The sequence below is a fragment of the Anser brachyrhynchus genome, assembly GCF_964034855.1.
Source record: "Anser brachyrhynchus genome assembly, chromosome: 1".
Taxonomy (NCBI): Eukaryota; Metazoa; Chordata; class Aves; order Anseriformes; family Anatidae; genus Anser; species Anser brachyrhynchus.
The window spans coordinates 72,976,627-72,998,081 of record NC_137694.1 but is presented as its reverse complement, the minus strand read 5'-3'; the positions used below and the strand labels follow the sequence as shown (position 1 = coordinate 72,998,081).

The 21,455-nt window shown below is 39.2% G+C and overlaps 1 protein-coding gene across 9 annotated transcripts in view; it reads left to right on the top strand.

The window, feature by feature from the left end:
• The window catches only part of ATXN10 (ataxin 10), a 124,870-nt gene that overhangs the window by 81,762 nt on the left and 21,653 nt on the right, over positions 1-21,455 (top strand). For 5 of the 9 annotated variants that reach the window (XM_080576598.1, XM_080576596.1, XM_080576594.1 and 2 more), the window contains one exon: positions 463-552. The exons of 3 other annotated variants lie outside the window; for them this stretch is intronic. In XM_080576598.1, coding sequence (XP_080432724.1) covers positions 463-552 — 90 coding nt within the window. Of the gene's footprint in view, positions 1-462; positions 553-2,788; positions 11,480-21,455 lie in introns of those variants that run through there. One more of the 9 variants, XM_080576595.1, reaches the window with a different exon arrangement.

Here is a 21,455-nt window from a genome sequence, read left to right as displayed (position 1 = left end):
CCTCATTATGACACAAATGAGTGTTCTCTTGGGCTTTACAGCCATACTCTGTCTTCAAGAATAGCCTCGGCATCTTTTGAGCAAATGCCCTGGTTTAAAGTCCACTGAAATCAGAAAATGTCTTTACTTTTTTCAGCTGTCTCGATCAGCCTGATCATTTCATTTTCCAGGTTTATATTTTGAGACAATGAAAATAAGAGGTGATGTGTCCTAAGTTCTAGAGAATGAGTATGGAAGTCATGACAACTTGTTTTTTACTTCTCCAAGTATGGATTCAGATGCTTTAGCAAGACATCATGGAATGTTAAAATTATAGTAGCTTGTGAAGTATTTGCAGTATTAAAAAAGAGGTTGGTTGTTTTCTTTTCAATTTTTTTTTTATTTTTTTTTTTGTTCCATATACCACTCAGAGCTAAGTGAAGAGCAATGTATCAGCCAGCAATGTTTCTTCTTCTTTCCTAGGTGAAGAATGGAATTTGGTTGGGATACTCAATGTTGGGAAAACTGTTACTAAAATCACCACCTTCTGATGTGGCTAACATAATACAAAAAGTAGGTTCAAAAGACTTACAGTGCCTTGTATTGCAGGAAAGGGGTTAATATGTGCTTCCTGCTTTTTGCACATATTATTGATTGCTGGGGGCAAGACCACCATCTGTGGAAGAATATTTACCTTTTTTAATACTTTTTCTCTAGCTCAGATTTGAACTGTTAATCCAAATTCTTTCCATTTTTATTGGTGTCGGATATGAGTGACATATATTTTCCATTACTATAACAGGGAATTTCATTAGTTTTGTGTTGTTTTTCATTGTTCTAACCTCAGCATGAACTTTGTATTTCCCCGTGTTTTTTCTTGACTGTCATCACACATATAACTTTCTTTTTATAGTTTACCAGACTTCACAATGGGATGATGATATAATGCTTTGAGTGTTGAATATGTTCCCTTTGGATAAATACAACTTTCTCTTCCTTTGCATTTACAAGAGGATGTGTTTGCTGTTTTAATTATCTGTGAGCCACAAGAATCAGTCATCTTTTAATCTGTTTCCTGGATAGTTACTACAGTTTGGGGTATTATGAGATACTGAAGTTTCTCAGCTTCTATTTTTTATGACAATCCTAAAGTTTGTAAACATAGCTGCAAGCAAAAAAAAGAGGCTTTCTTGTTTTCTTGGATGCTGAGATTTGATCAGCATGACTTGTAATCTGTTAGTTCAGTTCATATGTTGGAAGCACTAATGAAATAGTTTCAGTAGGGAAATGGAGCATGACATATGTGATAGATCACATTTTGTGATGAATTTGCTGCAGTAACTGTTGGTTTTAGTGGTTCTCCGTGCAACATTCAGTGTAAAGAGCACATGGAGACTTTTGTGCCTTTGTACATCTGTACCAAATGTGTACAAAAGGACTCCTGTTGCAGCCTTTCATCAGATTCTCTAGAGCTGTAATGTCTTGAAGACTTGAGCCTGGCTTTGCCTTCTCAAAAAAGCAGCTGTGAGCCTTCAGTTCTCTTTGCCTGTTTGTCTTTAACCAGTATACCTTCTCTTGCCAGCCCAGAAAATTGTTTGCTGAAACTTCTGTTGAAACACATGAGGCCAAATCAGAGCACCTAGTCTTTAGGAAGAAACCGAGCATTTATTTTTTTTTTCCCCCTCTTACCCTGTTTTTCTTGGGGAAGAGAAAGGAAAATGCAGTCTGTAACCTGCAATTTTGAATTTCTGCCGTTAGGTGATGCTGTTTGTTCTGAATTGTAGTTCTAGAGTGTTCTGCTCCTTGCTGTTCAGCATGGCAATATTTGAATGAATTTTAGTGATGCTGGTGCTCAAAGAGAACAAAGTACTTGAATAGCCTTATTAAAGGCTGCAGAAGGAAAGACTGTGGGGGGAAAACACCCTTTTTTCTTTTTTTTTTTTTTACTTTAAGGTTTTTTTTTTTAAGTGCTTTTAGTGTGTGTGCTCTCCTAGACAGTGAGAATCTACCTGGCTGAGTGTTAAGCCTATTTTTTTCAGCATGTCATGATCATGTTAGGGCATAGAGGAAATGGGTCTGTTGAAATTGTGCAGCCTTTCCAACATAAACCGTCCCAGATAGTTTCATTTTCACTTATTTGTTACCAGGCTTCTAATTATTTTCTCAAATATAGATACTTCACTTATTGAAGAGAGTGATATATCTGGATACTGAAGCTTGACTTTTCTTGTTATTTTGGACCAAAATTTTCTGTACAGTTCCTACATCATTCAGATTTGTAAAAGGAAAAATATTGGTATCAGACCTGAAAAACAGCTCACAAATTCTCCGTAAACAATTTGGGTCCATTAAATGACTTAGTGACTTGACTTGCTACATTTATTGTGCTTTGCAGGTGGAAGCAATAAGATAAATTTAAAGGGTACAAGATAAAATAGTAGTAAAGGCTGCTTTTCCCTCCCACCAGATGAGCAATTACACTAACAGCCTATGTGCTGTATGTGTTGTGTTCTGGTAAAATTTTATTTCTAATCTTTGGAAGTCAAAAACAGTATAAAAATTCTTCATTCTGGTCACTTGAGGAGTTTATGCACTCCACATCCTTTTATATGTGTCTATTGCAGTATTTACGATTTGAATCTGTTGATCATAGCTAACACTTGAGAAATATTAAAGAACAGAAGAGTGTTTTGGTTTTGCTACTTGTTGAAATGAGTTGATACACTGGTGTGACATCAGTGTTATATTATTCCTGTAGCACATGGGCAGCCAAAAACCTAATTCTGTTTTGTTTTTATCATTTCTGCAGCAAGAAGGGGAGACTGTGATTAACAGCTGTAAATTTACACTCATAAGATCATACTTATATAAGAAGGAAAAGAGAAACAAACAAACTCCTGTCAAAGTGGGTTTCCTGACCCCTGTGGGGCTGGGGGCAGTGGGAATGGAAAGACAGAGTGACCCACAACTACTTGCAGGCAACAAACTTGCTGTTTGTCTCTTGCATCCCTCAACAGGTTAGTAGCACCGCAAATTCTCTGTGGTGATATAATTGATAGAAGCAGGGAGTGCAGAGAGCTGCCCCTGTGGTGCTGAGCTAGTGCTGCTCTGTTAAATATGCAGTTCTAGTATTTGAGATGCAGGTAACCTGTGAAGGGTGTTCTTTCAAAGTTAAAAGAAGCGCATACTACAACTGTGAATAGATGGCAACTTGGGAAATGCTTGTCAAATCTGATAAATAAAGAGATTTCTTAGGAAATCATAATAAATACGAATATATAATTTTGAGGAGGGAAGGTTACAAGTGAACATTGTGAAAGCAAAAGTCCTTCCTTGTCCATTGCTATAGATTTAGTAAAACATTGCTGCACCAAAGTGTTTTTAAGCATCATCCTAGTTGGCATTCAGTATTCTCTGTGTTCATGTTTTGCTCTTTTAAACTAGACATTTGAGAGATATTTCCATAGTACAGTGTCACAGATCGTGTTAAGTAGTATCTTCACTAGGTGAACATGTGCTGCTGTTCATTTGCATGTAGGGAGGAGGGAGGGGGACTGGAAAGGAAGATGCACATGTCCATGTAGGCAAAGGTGCTATCTGTTCTGGTCTTGTTTTCAGGATTCCATTCAGTTACCTTTCTGTTTGAAATGCAGGGCTATCTATCTGAAGAGCCCTGATATTGTTAAAGGGTTCTGATAACATTAAAATAACAGTGGTGATTACTTTGGCATCCTTTTATTAGCTATAGATTATCTAATATCCTTTCTATCAACAGCCAAGAACTGGAAGAAAGCTAGCTTTTCATGCCTTCTTTTTTCTATGTGGTGGTAGAACTAGTGAGCAGAGGAAAACTTGTCATAGTCTTTAAGGAGATTTTGATCAAGTATTTTAATTGTCACATTGCTCAGTGACTTCATAGATAGCAAGGATCTTCTCTCTGAGTTTTGCAGAATGGCCTTAATATTCCCTTTACACAGTCTTTTGGTATTTTTATTTTGGCAATTTGCACTGACTGCGTGTTTTAAAAAAAAATATTCTTTAATCAAAAAGACCCTGGATGCTTTCGTGAAGAAGTGGCAAAGATAAAAAAAATATACTCATTATTTAACATTTGCATATTTAGAGTTTCATGTCTCCAAGTTCACACATCATATGTGCAGTCAGTCAGACCTGTTCATATTGTTATGGCAGAAGTGGTTTACTGGAAGGATTTTGAAAGGTCATTGAGGGATACTGACCAAAGATCTATTAATTGCACTGGAAAACCTATTGATTTTTATTTAAGTTTCTTGAGTGGATCACTGTCTGTATGTAGGTAGTACAGGAGTGCGAGCTATGCCAAAATACTTTGTCAAGTGATCTGCACTGACATTCAGAGCACCAAGGTATTGAATTAATCTGCTGCTATTTGTGAAATGCAGAATGAGCTGGATTTGTAAAAGCCAAGATAAGGGCTTGATTTAAGCTTCAGTTGATTAGAGTAAGGTTTCTGCAGTCATCTCTCCACATGTTCTCATTGGAAAATGCCACAACACAGACTGCTTCCATCACACATCCTGATGGACTGCTTCTGTCATACATTCCTTCTCTAATCCAAGAAAACAACCATGACTCAAATGGCATTTTCTTCTTGCAAGTAAGTTTATTACTGAATAGGAAAAGGTTAAGTGTTTGTTGATAATGGACTGAACGAGATGATGCGACCGAACAGACAACAGTATTGCACACCTGTTTACCCACCTCTAGCAGCAATGCATCTGCTTGGAAAAGAGAACTTGTAATACAAACATGGGATGCCCAGACCATCCTTGTCTCCAAGACTGACTTGCTAAATTTTCAAATGCATGTTCACAGTCTCAAATTCTGAATGCACATTTTTTTTTTTGCCACTGATTGGGAATTGAGAGAAAACAAATGTGCATGTGAAGGTTCCAAACGGCTAAAATACGTATACAAATTGTTGGCAGTTTTGATACATGATTAAGGGATGGTTTGAGCCAAAAATCATTCTTTGCAAAATAAAGCAAGTTTAAAGTTCAATATAGTAACTATTACATAACCATTCTTGTGGGTTATCATAAATGTCTTGCTAGATGAAAAAAATTAGTAATCTGAAGAAGTACAGAAGAGAGCTCTAGTTTTGTGTGTAAGTTGACTACTCACTCGTGCTTGTAACAGTTTGTTTCCAAAATCGCAGATATAACCTATCAAAATGGTGTTCCCGTTTTACTGTGTATTTTTCCTATTTTTGAAACAAGGCATTTTCCATAATTTTAGGGGATAAGGAAATTGATAATCAATAGAAATTAGCCAATTTCTGATTCTATGTCTGTAATCCGTATAATTTATACGTGTATGTATACACAAGTATGTGTGTGTATAATACATAAACATATGCATGAATATACATTCTCCTCACCCCAGACTCATCAATTGCTGCAATCTACTACCATGTGTGTGCCTTGAAAAATATGGAAGGCGATGCATATTTCTGTTTGAAACTAATTGCATTATTATATGTACTTGATTACTGATCTTCCCACAAGTGGTGTTTAGATTGTATTTCTCAGTACATGCTGTGAAATAAATTTCTAAATATGAGACTAATTTCTTAAGTAAAAATCATAACTTTTGGTCTGTATCTGGGAAAAAGATGCTTTACTAAGTTCAAAGGGAAATACAGAGTAAGTTCTGTGTACCTTGTTAGCTCTTTTTGCATTGGTGGAAAGACGCTGTTTTGGGTCATCTCTCAAAATGATCTATGGGGCAGTCTTAGTGATGTGAAAAGCAAAAACTAATAATCACTGAAAAAAATATATGAAAATAAGAAAAAAATATGAACATAAATTATGTGAATTTACAGAGGCTGAAAATTCTTACTTTACAAATCATCTGTACTTTGCAAACTGCAAATGCCAAAAACTATGCAAGTCGCAAGCACTGTATGTATTTTACTGTGCAATTTAGATACAGTGCAAATCATGGAAATGATTATCCTCTGAGGACAGTTTTCTGAGGAACAAAGCAATCAATGTAAATGTTCTGTTTGGAATCTTTACGGATATAACCAATGTTGTTGCAGTATTTTGAGTTAGAGATTCATTCTGCTTGTATAACTTCAGGAATATAGTTTTTCTGCTTTTAAGTGTAACAAAAACTGCTAGATTGTTGACTATCTCTGAAGTAAAAATATCCAGTATTTTTCATTTCAGTCCAGTAACTATTTAGGTGGTATATTCAGACTATTTTTACTATTTTACGTTATTACAATCTGACTGATACTTCAAAATACTGAAATTGCAGTTAAGATGTGGATTAGCTTTATCTTTAGAAAATCAAAGTTTTTGTATTATTCACAAAATAAATATTTGAGTTGCTTACTTTTTTTTTTTCTGTGACAAAGTAAGAAAGGATCAGATTTTGGTCTAGAAATTACTGTTCTAAAGCATAATTATGGAGTTCAGTGAATTCATACTGAAGTTGGTGACATTTCTGTTCAGTTGTAGTAAGGGTACTGCAACGTTTACCTCCAAATTTTTTCCTTTTTTTTTTTTTTTTTAAGACAATTTCTAGCTTTTCTAAAGTTCTTTCACCCTGTAGGTCAAGTAAAGTTAAGATTTTGCATTTTGATTCAGGAATATTCCAGGATTTATTTCAGGCAGTTGTTCTACACTGTAGTAACAAAAAATAATAAACAGAAATGTAGTGTTTTGCCTGCAACAAAAATGGAAATAATTGAGTGAAAATTAGTAATAGAACTGATAAGTTCCCTTGAACTTAGGTCTAGCTTATGTTCCCTTGAACTTAAGATGTTAATGTAATGGTGTGTTTCCAATGAGGTCTAATTAGTGCCCTCAGTTATGCCAGCTCCCCACAGCTCCAGTCATGAGAAGTTGATGCAGTTTAAGAGGACATTCACTACTGCCAGTTCTTCTGGAACTTGCAGTGCAACTGGAGAATTTGGTGGTTGGGAGTCCCTTCTTTTATTTCCAGGTTTTGAGTCATAGTTTCATATGAGCACCTCACTATTTCATGCATTTCTTTAAAGTGCTTTTAGAATTTGCAGCTGCTGAGAAAAGCTTAAAAAATGCTTTTTTCATTTATAAAGTAAAAATGTAATTTTTAATGCCCCCATGACAGACCGGACTGGTGGCAGCTGATTCAGTTCTTTTTCAGTGTTCTGATTCAGTGCTTTTTCTGCTCTCACCTTCTGACCCACCATTACTGTCAACCTACTCCTTCAGGCTTTTCTATAAAAGTGTCGACCTGTCCCTTTGAAAATCAACTTCAAAGAAAAGTGTTTATTAATAAAATCCTATAGATGTTTTCTTTGTTCTTAAAATGAAAACAAAAAACAAGCATCAACCAACAAAATAACCCCCCCAGAAAAAGAATGTATAGTGATTTGTAGACCTTAAGAATTCAAAAAGAATCATTTCTTATCTGTCTTTGCACTATTTTATTTTTTAAACACATTTCAGCTATTGAAATGGACCCTCTGGCTCCATTCATGAGATAGCATTTTTTTCTTTCATGGACTTTGTTAGGAAGACTTCCTGTGCATATGTGTATTTCATTTCAAGAAGCTGTAATAGCTGTGTGTGTTTTATTTATATATATACATTTAATGTAGAGTAATGAAGCTACCTTGAAGAGGTCTTTCTAGATTTCAGATAGAATCTGCAGTCTTGATTTCATAGATACAAACCTGTAGTGAAGTTCATGATTTGTTGCAAGAGGGGAAAGGAAATAAGAATATAAATAAAACTAAAGAAAATATTTTAAGTTTTGTATACAATTTGCTTTCTGCCTGTGGATATATATACCTTGTTTTACAAGATATTTTTACTTAAATTGTCTGTTTTGAAGGATGTATTTATTATAGACTTGTTAAAACAATTTGAACAACACCATTACAAATTCATTTGCAAAAAAATAGAATTCTGTTCATCACAGATGCATGAATTCAGCTAGAAGCTGGGAATTTTACTTTCACAGTACCTGCAGTTGTTATTACCAGACTGCAAGAAATTTAGACACAAACACTTGAAAAAAACTCTGATAGTTGTAATTTAGAGGTAAATTAAGAAACTGGTATGTAGTCTACTTATGTACAGCTTCATGTATCATCTCGTTGAAGAGCCTGAGGCATTAGCAAGCTTTCAACATGAAATCTAGTGCTAGAGCATGCATACCTGAGTTATTGTATATCATACATACTAAATATATGGCTTTTTTAGATGTATAAATCACAACATCAGGGTTCTTTACTAAATGTGAAGTTGATCTTAATCTCAAGAAGGTGGCTAAATTTATCTTAATAAGAGATTCTGATCCTGTGCAAAGGTTACGGTTGCTGAATCGTTAAAGGAAAATGCATATTCTCAGAATTTCAGGTAAATATAGTGAATAATCATTTGACTTTCCATAAGTCAGGATTGTCAGCAAAGAAATATAGTCAATGTCATGTGAGGTCCGGGCTAGTCCCTAGCAGATACAGTAAATAAAATGTGTTAGGGACCATTTCTAACCTTGAGGGCAAGTTGCCAAATGCGGCATGGCTCACATCCACATGAAAGAACTGTCCTTTTAGGGCACGTCCACCTCAGTCTTTCCGCACCAAAATTAAATCACAGAACTGCCTTTCCCATACCGCTCGCTGGGAAGAGTCCAAGGCCTGTGCTGTATACCCAACCAGTCCCAAATGTTGTCTAGAGGAGTGTTAGTTGTCATGAGTCAGCAGCCACTCAGGGACCACCCTAACAGTAGACAAACTGGGCAGCCACAAGCCAGTGCTGAAGCCCGGTACCCTGTATCTTCTTCTAATGCAATTAGAAACTCTGCTGAAATGAGCTGGAACAAGCCAAGTTTGTTGGAGCCTTCAGATTTCACTAGTATATTGTTTAGCTAACAATTGATGATTCTTTCTCTTTCTTCTACCCAATGTTCTACATCTTCTGTAATGATTCTTGTAGTTGTTTTGATCACAGTAGGAGGAACTAGACCTCAGGTCTCATTGGCTTGAGCCATCTAAAATCGAGGCACTCACTTGAAATCAAGTTCTTTGCAGGTAAACATTTGACAACTTATTAGTTCATTTCTAGGTCTCTTGAATTACAGAACATGGTTTTGAAGCTGCTATACCCTGCTCCTCTATTAACGACTGTGGCATTCTGTATTTTCTAACCTTTTCAGTAGATTGTTTTTCTTTAAAATAGGTCTGAAAACACAGATAGCTCTCACCCTGCAGGAAGTTTGAGTGTTGCATTTATCTGTTTGTCAAAGGGTGCTTTGGGGGACAGCCATACAGAGTTTGTAGTGGCATTTTAGTATGCAGTTTAGATGAGTTATGAAGCAAGTGGACCATGTCATTTGATAGCTGATTTCCTCAGCTGTCACAAGAGTGTACTGTAAGATATAAGGATTTTACTCTGCTCTTATGTATTGTTTGTAGAAGTTCGTAAAAGTGGTACAGTTAACAGAACTGTTGGAAAGGTCCAAGTGCTAACTATTATACAGAGTACAATTTAGTTTACTTTCTGAATCCTTTTGTGGTTTGCCATTGATAATTTGGGACTTTCCAAAACTATAATGGAAAAGTTATAAAAACTTTATGCCATCAGAATTGCGCAGTGTAGTGTTTGTCAATGGGAAAATTCTCTAGCAGTTTAAGCTGCAGTTAGGTTAGCAAAAGATGTTGCATGTATCAAAAATGATGAACAGTAACTAAAGGATCAACATTCAGATTCATTTTTCAGTTAAAAATGAAATACCGTTATTAGCAAAATGCTGGAGGATATGTTTGTATACGAGCTACAAAGAAAAGACTCCAAAGCAAAACCTTTTTATTCTAAAATGTGAGGAACATTAAATGCTTGAATAGTATGCTCATAGAGGGTTTTCCCCCACATATTTAGTTAAGCTCGTAAAGAATTACACTTTAACGCAACTATTACTAGTTTAGAAACCTTAGGTTAATATTTTTCCCTTAAATGACAGAAAAAGCTGCTTTGTCATGTTCTCATACATTGATATTTTCACTTTCTTATTTGCATGTAGTACTGCTAGCCACACCACAGTAGGTTAGCAGTGCAAAACACCTTTGTGTCCCTACTTCTCATTAAGTGACTAGTTTATATAAAACAACTGTTGAGAAATAAATGCTAAAAATCAAATTTGCAAAATAATACTTGTTGAAAGTCGTTGTTTTTTTCACAGGGTGCCATGCCACGAGAAGAATATACTCATCCTGTTACTTATTGTTAACTTGAATAAAGCCTCTCTTAATGTGTTTTAACACTTTTTCTGTTGAAAAGTGTTTTTTTCATGCCACACCTTTCCCTTGTATTAAAATCATGAAATCTCTTAAATACTTCAGTGAAAGTTTTCTGGTTTCTTTTGATATTTGGTTTCAATGTGTAAGAAATCATTTAGGCTGTCTCAAATACTCTGTTTTCAAGAGAGTGATCTTCATCAGGCAGTGTTCTTAAGCAAAAGCGTTTTTTATTTGTAAATTGTATGACTAGTTTTCCCAGCAAAAATGTTGCTGAAGTAGTTTGTGGCATTATTTCAGTCATGAAAGAATAAATTGTCTGCCTTGTAAACACTGCACCAAAGGTCACTCTGTTCATTTTATAGTCATTTAATTTATGATAACACTTCTTATTTTTGACACTGCTTACAAACAGTTTGTTTTACTTTGCAGTAGGTGCTTTCTACAAAAGCACAATTGCAGAAAGAGGCTTAAAAGGTAATATGTGAACTGCAGCACTTGTCAGTCAGTCTGTTATTGCTATGTGTGAAACAAATGTGATAGGTTTTAATTTCTGTTCAAGGTTGGGGGAAGAAACTGGTAGCTGAGTTTTCAGAGCTTGTGAAAGAGGATTGAAAAGAGCAGGATGTTGGATCATCCTTAAAAGATGACCTAGTCCTTGTTATGAAGTTAAGCAGAACATTTCAACATTCTCTTACCTTTACTGATTGTTGCAGTAAAAGTTGTTGGGGTTTGTGTACTACGCATTGAATAAATAAATGAAAAAATGATGAATTTGGTTATAAAATTTCTTGGAAGAAATGGAAGACCTTTAAGTGGAAGTACTAAGACAGAACTGATACTTTGTATTGGCTTGTAAGATAAAAAAGAAGCCAATTTATTTTTTGAAAAATGAAAGAAAGCATTCTTGCTTTGCTTTGTTTGAAAAGATGTGCCACCTGTTCTGTTTTGGATGAAGAACACACTGTGACGTGAAGGTAACATATGGAAATAAAGTTAGTCATTGGGAAGAAGATATAAAACAGTCTCAGCCAAACACTGTAGATCTGAAACTCTGAAACTTCCTTCCCCACAACTTCAGACTTAGGCACCTGCATTGATTTCCTTTCAAGCTGTCCCCAGCAGGCTGTACTTACTGCCTTGCAGAAATTTGAGACCACAGCTTGTAGTCCTGAAACAAAGCAATTACTGTAATTGCAAGATCTGTTTTTTTTTTTTTTTTTTCTTTTGGAAAGAAAAAACATAATTCTGTTATTTATATGTTTATTGGAAAAAGTAACATTTCTTACAAAATGATGGGTAGGGTTGGCATTGTTCAGTCAGAAGTATTCTGTCCTGTAGTATTAAGAAATGAAGTTGTGTCACATTGTAAGTCTTCTGAAGGCTTCCTTGGCTGGTCTGATTTAAAACACAAACAGCAAACACCATTGAACTGTCTTCTGCCTTTAGTAATCAGTTGAGTCCTGCAATCTACCATTTACAGTCTCTGTAGAGTTATAGAAAGGTATTTTACAGTCCTTTCCTGAAACACTTGCTTTATTTTACTATGCTTTAACCTAGTGAAAATATAATTGCCATCAAAGATAGCTTTACACTTGCATGTAATAGAGTGCACATCGTTTACACACATAGTAGAAAATTGGTGGTTTGTTCTTTGACTCATCACTAAAATCTTGTAAGCCCTGCATACAAGGGAATGTGGAAACAGAATAGTAAATATCATTAATAATGTCTTTGTGCTGTTTTCAATTTTCAAGCCTACTAGCTTTCTCCTGTTTTCCTTTTTTTCCCCCACTTCTTGGCTGTGAAGTTTGGGATGATATAAATATGCTGAACTTACTCTTTACAGTTCCTTAAAACATTTTTTTACTACTAAAGTCATTTCATAATTGCAATAGGAAACTCTGGGGTGTGTTATTATGGGAAATTGCCACCACTTGGGTGGTAGTACTTTGCTTCTAGTCTTATGTCTGTCAGTGCGCTCCAAACATTGCAATTCAGTATGACATGCTGTTGTATTTAGCTGCAGAAATTTACCATGAAATGCAGCAATCACAAGCACGATTCATTATATGTTTTGAAATAATCCTGGATTTATTTCCACGTGTTATTTTCATCATTTGAGTATTGTGTTGATATCTTTGCCACAGATTAGTTTATATGTGTGACACTGATTTTTTTTAAACCCTTGGTTCAATCTGAAATAAAAAGAGAATGTCAAGTAATCCTGGACACTACTAAAGTCATTGTTGGAGCATAGTGTATCTGGTATTTATTTTTGCTTGCTGAATTCAAACAGTTCTGAGGAAGTGTTTTGATCCCTAATGTTGGGAGTTTCAGAATACTGTGTTAATGTGAGAAAGTGATGACATGTGGCCTCAGTGAGGGTATGTATTAATCAAAAGAGAGTACAGGTATGAATTTGAATTGTTTTGGCTTCTTTTCCATTTCTACTCAAAGTTGTAAGCAGTTGGCAGTTTTCAGGGTTATTTCAGCTGAACTGGGTTTCAAGGAGCAATTGAAATACTGAGAGAGTGTAGCACCAAAGCAGGTATGCAGGCTGTCGTGGGAGACGTGAAGTACCAAAGTTGTCATGAGTAATATGACAGCACAGAAATTTTGGGTTTTTTCACCATGGGGAGCTTTTCTCGGCACCCGGCCTGATGGCCCCAGATGGGTCCCTATCTCCAAAGGGAAAACGGATCCTAGGCCAGGAGCTGGCGGGACTCATAGAGAGCGCTTTAAACTAGGTAAGAAGAGGGACGGGGCTCAAACAAGGCTTGTTGGAGCTGTGCCGGGGGAAACGATGGCTAGGCCGGGGAAGAAGGCGATGGCCCAGCTGAAGTGCATCCACACTAATGCACGCAGCATGGGTAACAAACAGGAGGAGCTGGAAGCCATCGTGCAGCAGGCAGGCTACGACTTGGTTGCCATCACGGAGACATAGTGGGACCGCTCCCACGACTGGAGTGCTGCAATGCCTAGCTATCGGCTCTTCAGGAGGGACAGGCAGCACAGAGGGGGTGGTGGCGTGGCTCTCTACATTAGAGAATCTTTTGATGTTGATGTTGTGGAACTCCAGGCTGGGAATGATAAGGTTGAATCCCTGTGGGTTAGGATCCACGGGAAGGCCGGCAAGGCTAGCTTCCTGGTCGGGGTCTGTTATAGACCGCTGAACCAGGATGAGGAGACGGATGAGGAGTTTTATAGGCAACTGACAGAAGTTGCAAAATCGTCGGCGCTTGTCCTCGTGGGGGACTTCAACTTCCCGGACATATCCTGGAAACACAACACGGCACAGAGAAAGCAGTCTAGGAGGTTTCTGGAGAGCGTGGGAGATAGCTTCCTGACGCAGCTGGTCAGCGAACCTACCAGGGGTGGTGCCCCGCTAGACCTTCTCTTCACAAACAGAGAAGGACTGGTGGGAGATGTGGTGGTCGGAAACTGTCTTGGGCAGAGTGACCACGAAATGGTAGAGTTCTCTATTCTTGGCGAGGCCAGGAAGGGGACCAGTAAAACTGCTGTATTGGACTTCCGGAGGGCTGACTTTGAGCTGCTCAGGACGCTGGTTGGCCGAGTCCCTTGGGAGGTGGTTCTGAAGGGCAGAGGATTCCAGGAAGGCTGGGCGCTCCTCAAGAAGGAAATCGTGATGGCACAGGAGCGGTCCGTCCCCACGTGTCCAAAGACGAGCCGGCGTGGAAGAAGACCGGCCTGGCTCAACAGAGAGTTGCGGCTTGTGCTTAGCAGAAAAAAGAGGGTTTATAATCTTTGGAAAAAAGGGCGGGCCACTGAGGAGGACTACAAGGATGTAGCGAGGCTGTGCAGGGAGAAAATTAGAAAGGCCAAAGCTCATCTGGAGCTCAACCTGGCTACTGCCGTTAAAGACAACAAAAAATCCTTTTACAAATATATCAACGCGAAATGGAGGACTAAGGAGAATCTCCATCCTTTACTGGATGCGAGGGGAAACCTAGTTACTAAGGATGAGGAAAAGGCTGAGGTGCTTAATGCTGCCTTTGCCTCAGTCTTTAGCGGCAATACCGGTTGTTCTCTGGATACCCAGTGCCTTGAGCTGGTGGAAGGGGATGGGGAGCAGGATGTGGCCTTCGCTATCCATGAGGAAATGGTTGGCGACCTGCTACGGAGCTTGGATGTGCGCAAGTCGATGGGGCCAGATGGGATGCACCCGAGGGTACTGAAAGAACTGGCGGAGGAGCTGGCCGAGCCGCTTACCATCATTTATCGGAAGTCCTGGCTATCGGGGGAGGTCCCAGTTGACTGGCGGCTAGCCAATGTGACGCCCATCTATAAGAAGGGCTGCAGGGCAGACCCGGGGAACTATAGGCCTGTCAGTTTGACCTCAGTGCCAGGAAAGCTCATGGAGCAGATTATCTTGAGGGTCATCACGCGGCACTTGCAGGGCAAGCAGGCGATCAGGCCCAGTCAGCATGGGTTTATGAAAGGCAGGTCCTGCTTGACGAACCTGATCTCCTTCTATGACCAAGTGACGCGCTTGGTGGATGAGGGAAAGGCTGTGGATGTGGTTTACCTTGACCTCAGTAAGGCTTTTGACACAGTTCCCCACAACATTCTCCTCAAGAAACTGGCTGCTCGGGGCTTGGACTGGTGTACGCTTCGCTGGGTTAGAAACGGGCTGGATAGCCGGGCCCAGAGAGTTGTGGTGAATGGAGTCAAATCTGGTTGGAGGCCGGTCACTAGTGGTGTCCCCCAGGGCTCGGTACTGGGGCCGGTCCTCTTTAATATCTTTATCGATGATCTGGATGAGGGCGTCCAGTGCACCCTCAGTAAGTTTGCAGATGACACCAAGCTAAGTGCATGTGTCGATCTGCTCGAGGGCAGGAAGGCTCTGCAGGAGGATCTGGATAGGCTGGACCGATGGGCTGAGGTCAACTGTATGAAGTTCAACAAGGCCAAGTGCCGGGTCCTGCACCTGGGGCGCAACAACCCCAAGCAGAGCTACAGGCTGGGAGATGAGTGGCTGGAAAGCTGCCTGGCCGAGAGGGACCTGGGAGTATTGGTTGATAGTCGGCTGAATATGAGCCAGCAGTGTGCCCAGGTGGCCAAGAAGGCCAACAGCATCCTGGCCTGCATAAGAAGCAGTGTGGCCAGCAGGTCTAGGGAAGTGATTGTGCCCCTGTACTCGGCTCTGGTGAGGCCGCACCTCGAGTACTGTGTTCAGTTTTGGGCCCCTCGCTACAGGAAGGACATGGACGTGCTCGAGCGAGTCCAGAGAAGGGCGACCAAGCTGGTGAGGGGTCTGGAGAACAAGTCTTACGAGGAGCGGCTGAGGGAGCTGGGCTTGTTCAGCCTGGAGAAGAGGAGGCTCAGGGGCGACCTTATCGCTCTCTACAGTTACCTTAAAGGAGGCTGTAAAGAGGTGGGGGTTGGTCTGTTCTCCTACGTGCCTGGTGACAGGACGAGGGGGAATGGGTGAAAGTTGCGACAGGGGAGTTTTAGGTTGGATGTTAGGAAGTACTTCTTTACCGAAAGGGTTATTAAGCATTGGAATGGGCTGCCCAGGGAGGTGGTGGAGTCACCATCCCTGGAGGTCTTTAAAAGACGTTTAGATGTAGAGCTTAGCGATATGGTTTAGTGGAGTACTTAGTGTTAGGTCGGAGGTTGGACTCGGTGATCTTGAGGTCTCTTCCAACCTAGAAATCTGTGATACTGTGATACTGTGATAATAGAGTGAAGAGGCTAATAGAGGTTCTCACAACTGTTTTGACAGTTTGTGGCTAGAAGAGTGTTATCATGCGTAAAAGATAATGAGGAAATCAACAGAAATGTTTGGTGGTAAGCTATTTTTCTTTAAATGATTTTCATAATTGGGATATTTTATTGAATGTCTGGAATTTTTATCCAGAAGAAAATTTATTCCAGCATGATATATATATTACATATGAGCAACTTAAAATACAAAAACCAATAAACAAAACTCCCTCATTTTAATTGAGAGACGCCTAAAATGCTTTGCTAATCTTGACATGGAAGGCAAAAATATCCTAGCCATGGAAACAGTGGCAGCTTGCCCAAATGGCTTGGAATTTCATATTGGACTGATAGTTATAATGGCTGAAATGAATCATGTGATTTGCCCAACCTTTATCTCAGTATTTTTTCATAATTCTGGAATAGTTTGAAGTCTTTCATTTTCACTCTGATTTGGAACAAAATGCAATCTTGAAATTTCAATGATATTTTATTTGTCCTCAGCACAGTTCTAGTCACATTGCTGATTTTTACATTTAATTTCCTTTAACTTTCTTTTTTCTTTTGTTCCAGTGAAAGAAGAAAAATTAGGAGAACCTCTTTTATGACAGTGTTTTGAAAATCAACAAAGACAGTCTGATTACTGGCTTTAGTGGGCTGAGAATAAGATAGTGAGTGACTAGAAATAGTCATGTATACTCTGTTGTTGATGCAAATTTGTACAAATTCAAGTGATATAAATCACAGGGATTTAATACTGGGTGATACTTAGCATCACTTTTTCTTACTCCAGCTGCTAGGATAGGCAAAGACTGCACTAGAAAATATTTGGTATTTCAAGTGAAATCCAGCTGTGTTAGACCTTACTTTATCCATTTAAGTAGCAGATCTAACCCTTTTTTTTTAAAAAAAAAAAAGGCTGCTCCTTGTGGCAGTATCTATTTGTTCATGAAAAGCGGTTTCTGTTTCAGGAACTGTAAATAAGTGAATGATGAAAGCTGAATTGTTTAAAAACAAATGAACCAATTGTGTTACTGTCTTTTGTGGGAACCTGTTCTGAATTCTCAAGTGTTTATATTATCATCTCAATGGCTGGAAACTCCTGTGTTTTGCCTTGGAAAGACTAATGGAAAAAATATTCAGCAACTGAAGTGGCTTGTTACCCTTTTCTAGTAGCTGGACACTCTTTAGCTTCTGCTTTTTTTGGCTGAGTCGTAATTGACTGCTAGGTACCTTCTTTTTCCTTCCACCTCTGTAAGGATAAAATCTTTATCTTCTAAACCAGTCCTCTTCAGAGAGTTTTAGGATATCACAAAGAAATCCTGCTTTTAGATTCTAAATTTTATTTTCATCCCAGAAAGATGAAAGGGTCACCTTTTTTGGGAGAGCTGAAATAAACCTAATGTCTATCCAGGAAATAATGTTAGTAGAGAGAGAATATATCCAAAGTTAATGTAGCAGTAGCAATAAGCTTTGTTGCCATGACTTCTGAATTTCAGATATTAAAACAGTTGGCCGATTTTGCCGTACAGGCTTAACAGTACAGTAAGGGGAAGAGTATTCTGGGGACACTGCCTTCACTTAAATGGACATAAAGATAGCACTCAGAGTCATTCACAGTAGTGCAAGTAGCTCTCAGACTAGCCAGGCAAGTCTGCTGGAGAAAGGAGCCTCTGTCCACAAGTATTTCAGTAGATCTGCAGGATGTGGTGAAGTCCAATAATAGACTTGATTGCTGCAAGCCACAACTACCTCTATTCTATGCCAAAGTGCCTGTAGTCTGCAGTAGGCCTAGGAATACACTAGCACTAAGGGACTGAAGTGTTCTTTTTTGCTTTGAAGTAAAATCTGTGTATCTCCTGTCACTTCTGCTGCTTGGATAAACAAAACAAACAAAAAACAAACTCACAAATTAACAAGATGAAATCTTTTTTTCAGCACCATCATAGGTGTGGAAGAACCTAATCAGCTGATTTATTCCTCCTCCTATTAAGCTGCTCTGTTACACAAATCTGAATGCCGTATTCTGTCCAGATGTTCAATTACTCTTACTTATCACCTGTCTTGTTGAACAGGTGTTAGAGGAAAAGTGACTCCTCTTGGTGAGCCTGTCTGGTGGCAGGGCCTCAAGGATATATTTCTCATTGCGTGGTCATTACGTAGTTCCGATAAGGTACATTCAGAAGTCTTTAAACATATCTTTAACAGTGACCAAAGATTGTTAGCAAATCCCTAGCATGCACTTCATGGTGACACTTTTCTTTGGCGTGACCTAGTCTAGTATGATTTTCTGTCTGGAAAAGTCCTGCAGACTTGCAGAAAGATGGGATTTAATGGGTCATAACTATTCACCTGTCCAGAGCAGGAGTGGTTAGAGTATTCATGGTTAAGATTTGACTGTTCATCTGTGGAGATTTGCAATATTGAAACCTACTCCAGGAGTCTTCAGGTCTCATGTTTCAGTGCATTGCAGTGTTTGACTAACCATTACTGTTAAAAAAATATTTTCTGAACGTGTAATATGAATGTTCTCTCCTTTAGGCCCATTATTTCTTGTACTATAGACAGTATACTTTTTTTCCTTGAAGCTATTTAAAGGATATTGTATTCCCTAGCAAACTTCTGCATTAGGTTAACCATGTTGCTTTTGCTCTCTTTTGTCGTGTATCACGGTCTTAGACCTCACTTTGATTACTTTATTTGTTTTCTTTCCAGCCAGCTCAATTATTTTTCAATACATTGGATTGTGCAAAACTCTTACCTTGTAGTCTAGAAAAGATGTGCTTGTTTTAGTTTGGATAGTTGAGAAATCCAATTTATTCATTCACAGATAATTAATTCAAAGTTATATGAATATATATATAATATATATAAGAATACATTTAAATGAACACTCTGGCATCTTAAATATATGTTGTTTTTAAGATTTCTCTGTTGTGAGAGGTCAATGAATATGCAGGATTATTCCACTAATGGGCAAGAATCATAATATATTTTCTAGAACTATTTCTGGTTGTTACATAATCTGATAAATATTCTAGCTACTCTTTCCAGCTTTATAACCAAAAGAAAAAGTTCATATTAGGGTAGAATGAACCTTGTCTTGAACAAATGGAAAGTAAATAATGGGCTTATGCTTCTTCTCATGGTCTTAGCCCTTTTATTTTTGTTGGGGTGAGATGGAAGTGTCTTACCCTTACAGTCATACAGGCTGGAAGGGATTTCAGGAGATCTGTAGTTCATCCTCCTGTTCAAAACTGAATTAGAATCATAGAATCATAGAATCATAGAATATCCCGAGTTGGAAGGGACCCATAAGGATCATCAAGTCCAACTCCTGGCACCGCACAGGTCTGCCCAAAAGTTTAGACCATGTGACTAAGTGCACAGTCCAATCTCTTCTTAAATTCAGACAGGCTCGGTGCAGTGACTACTTCACTGGGGAGCCTGTTCCAGTGTGCAACCACCCTTTCGGTGAAGAACCTCTTCCTGATGTCCAACCTAAACTTCCCCTGCCTCAGCTTAACACCGTTCCCGCGGGTCCTGTCACTGGTGATAATGGAGAATAGGTCACCTGCCTCTCCACTCCCCCTCGCGAGGAAGTTGTAGACTGCGATGAGGTCCCCCCTCAGCCTCCTCTTCTCCAGGCTGAATAGACCCAGTGACCTCAGCTGCTCCTCATATGTCTTCCCCTCTAGGCCCTTCACCATCTTTGTCGCCTTCCTCTGGACACTCTCCAATAGTTTAATGTCCTTTTTGTACTGTGGTGCCCAGAACTGCACACAGTACTCGAGGTGAGGCCGCACCAGCGCAGAGTAGAGCGAGACAATCGCTTTCCTCGACTGACTAGCAATGCCGTGCTTGATGCATCCCAGGATGCGGTTGGCCCTCCTGGCTGCCAGGGCACACTGCTGGCTCATATTCAACTTGCTGTCAACCACAACCCCCAGATCCCTCTCTGTGGGGCTGCTCTCCAGTGTCTCGTCGCCCAGTCTGTACGTATAGCCAGGGTTGCCCAGTCCCAAGTGCAGGACCCGGCACTTGCTTTTGTTAAACTTCATGTGGTTGGTGTTTGCCCAGCTCTCCAATCTGTCCAGATCTCTCTGCAATTCAGATCAGGTTGCTCAGATCTTTATCCAGACAAGTCCTGAAGACCCCCAGGAGAGAGAATCCACAGTGTCAGTGAGCAACCTGCTCCATATCCTCATAGTAAATTTTTTTTCTTTATATCCAGTCTGAACCTTCTCTGTTTCATTTTTATGACTGTATTTTCTCTGATAAACCACTGCAAACCTGAGTTAGGAGAGTGGCTCAGTCTTCTGCCTTGTAGGCATGGAAGGCTGCTATCTATCAGGTTCTCCTGAAGCTTTTTTCTCTCCAACCTAAAAAAAAAAAAAATAGTTCCCTCAACTTCTTTTCACATTGCATAGCCTCAGCCCGTTCAGTTGATTGCAGCTTAATGAGTACCAAGGAGAATAATTGCTTCACTTGATCTACTGGCTGTGTTCCTGTTGATACAGCTTATGATGCTGTTTGCCTTCATCACTACCAGAGCATGCTGGCTTATTTTTGGCCTACTGTCCCCCACTCCTTTTCAGCCGAGCTGCATATACAGCCAGCCAGTCCCCAGCATGCATCTTTGTCAGAAATTAGTCTATTCCAGGCACAGGTCTTTGCATTTGTCATCACTGAATTTTGAGAGGTTCTTAATAGTATCAGCAGTATGGAGTTGTTCCAAATTTTGTGAGGGTGCATTCTCTCTCTTCCTCCAGCTCTCTGATAAAGATCTTAAACAGGATAGGAACTCTCTCTGCCTGCATCAACCTTCAAGTAAAGTACAAACCAGTAGCAACAACCCTTTGTCTGATGCTTCAGCCTTGATCCCCTAATTCTCTTTGATTTTTCTGAAACTTCATAGAATTATCGATTTGGACAGAAACTATCTGAATAGATTCTTTGCTGTCTCAAATGACAAGGTTCATGCATCTCCCCTGAAAAGCTTATCAGGCATACATCATGCTACACAGTAGGGAAAAAAATGTAGTTTCCTTAGAAGGTAAGTTCAAAGATTAACTAAATCCATCTGTTGCTTCATGTAAGATCAATGTTGGTATTTTGATGATTCAGCTCAAAACATATGTTGAAAGAAGATAATTTTTATAATCTAGGGTAATAAGAGAAAAGGGAAAATACAGTCAATAGGTTTTTCAATGACCTTAATATGTCCTTTAGGTTTTCTGTGGTTGTGCCATCCCAGATGTGTTATTCTTTCCCTTCTCCCTTCCTTTTCCTCCTCCGGCTCTTATATCCATTAGCTGGTTTAAATCAAATTTAACAAAAAAATGTATCTATATGGGTACCAGAAATGAGAATGAGTGAATAGGTAAATGAGAAAGCCAAAGCAATGATCATGGTAGGGGAGGTTGAATAGTGGCAGATCAATCCCTGATCCATTGCAAACTAAGGCTGATGT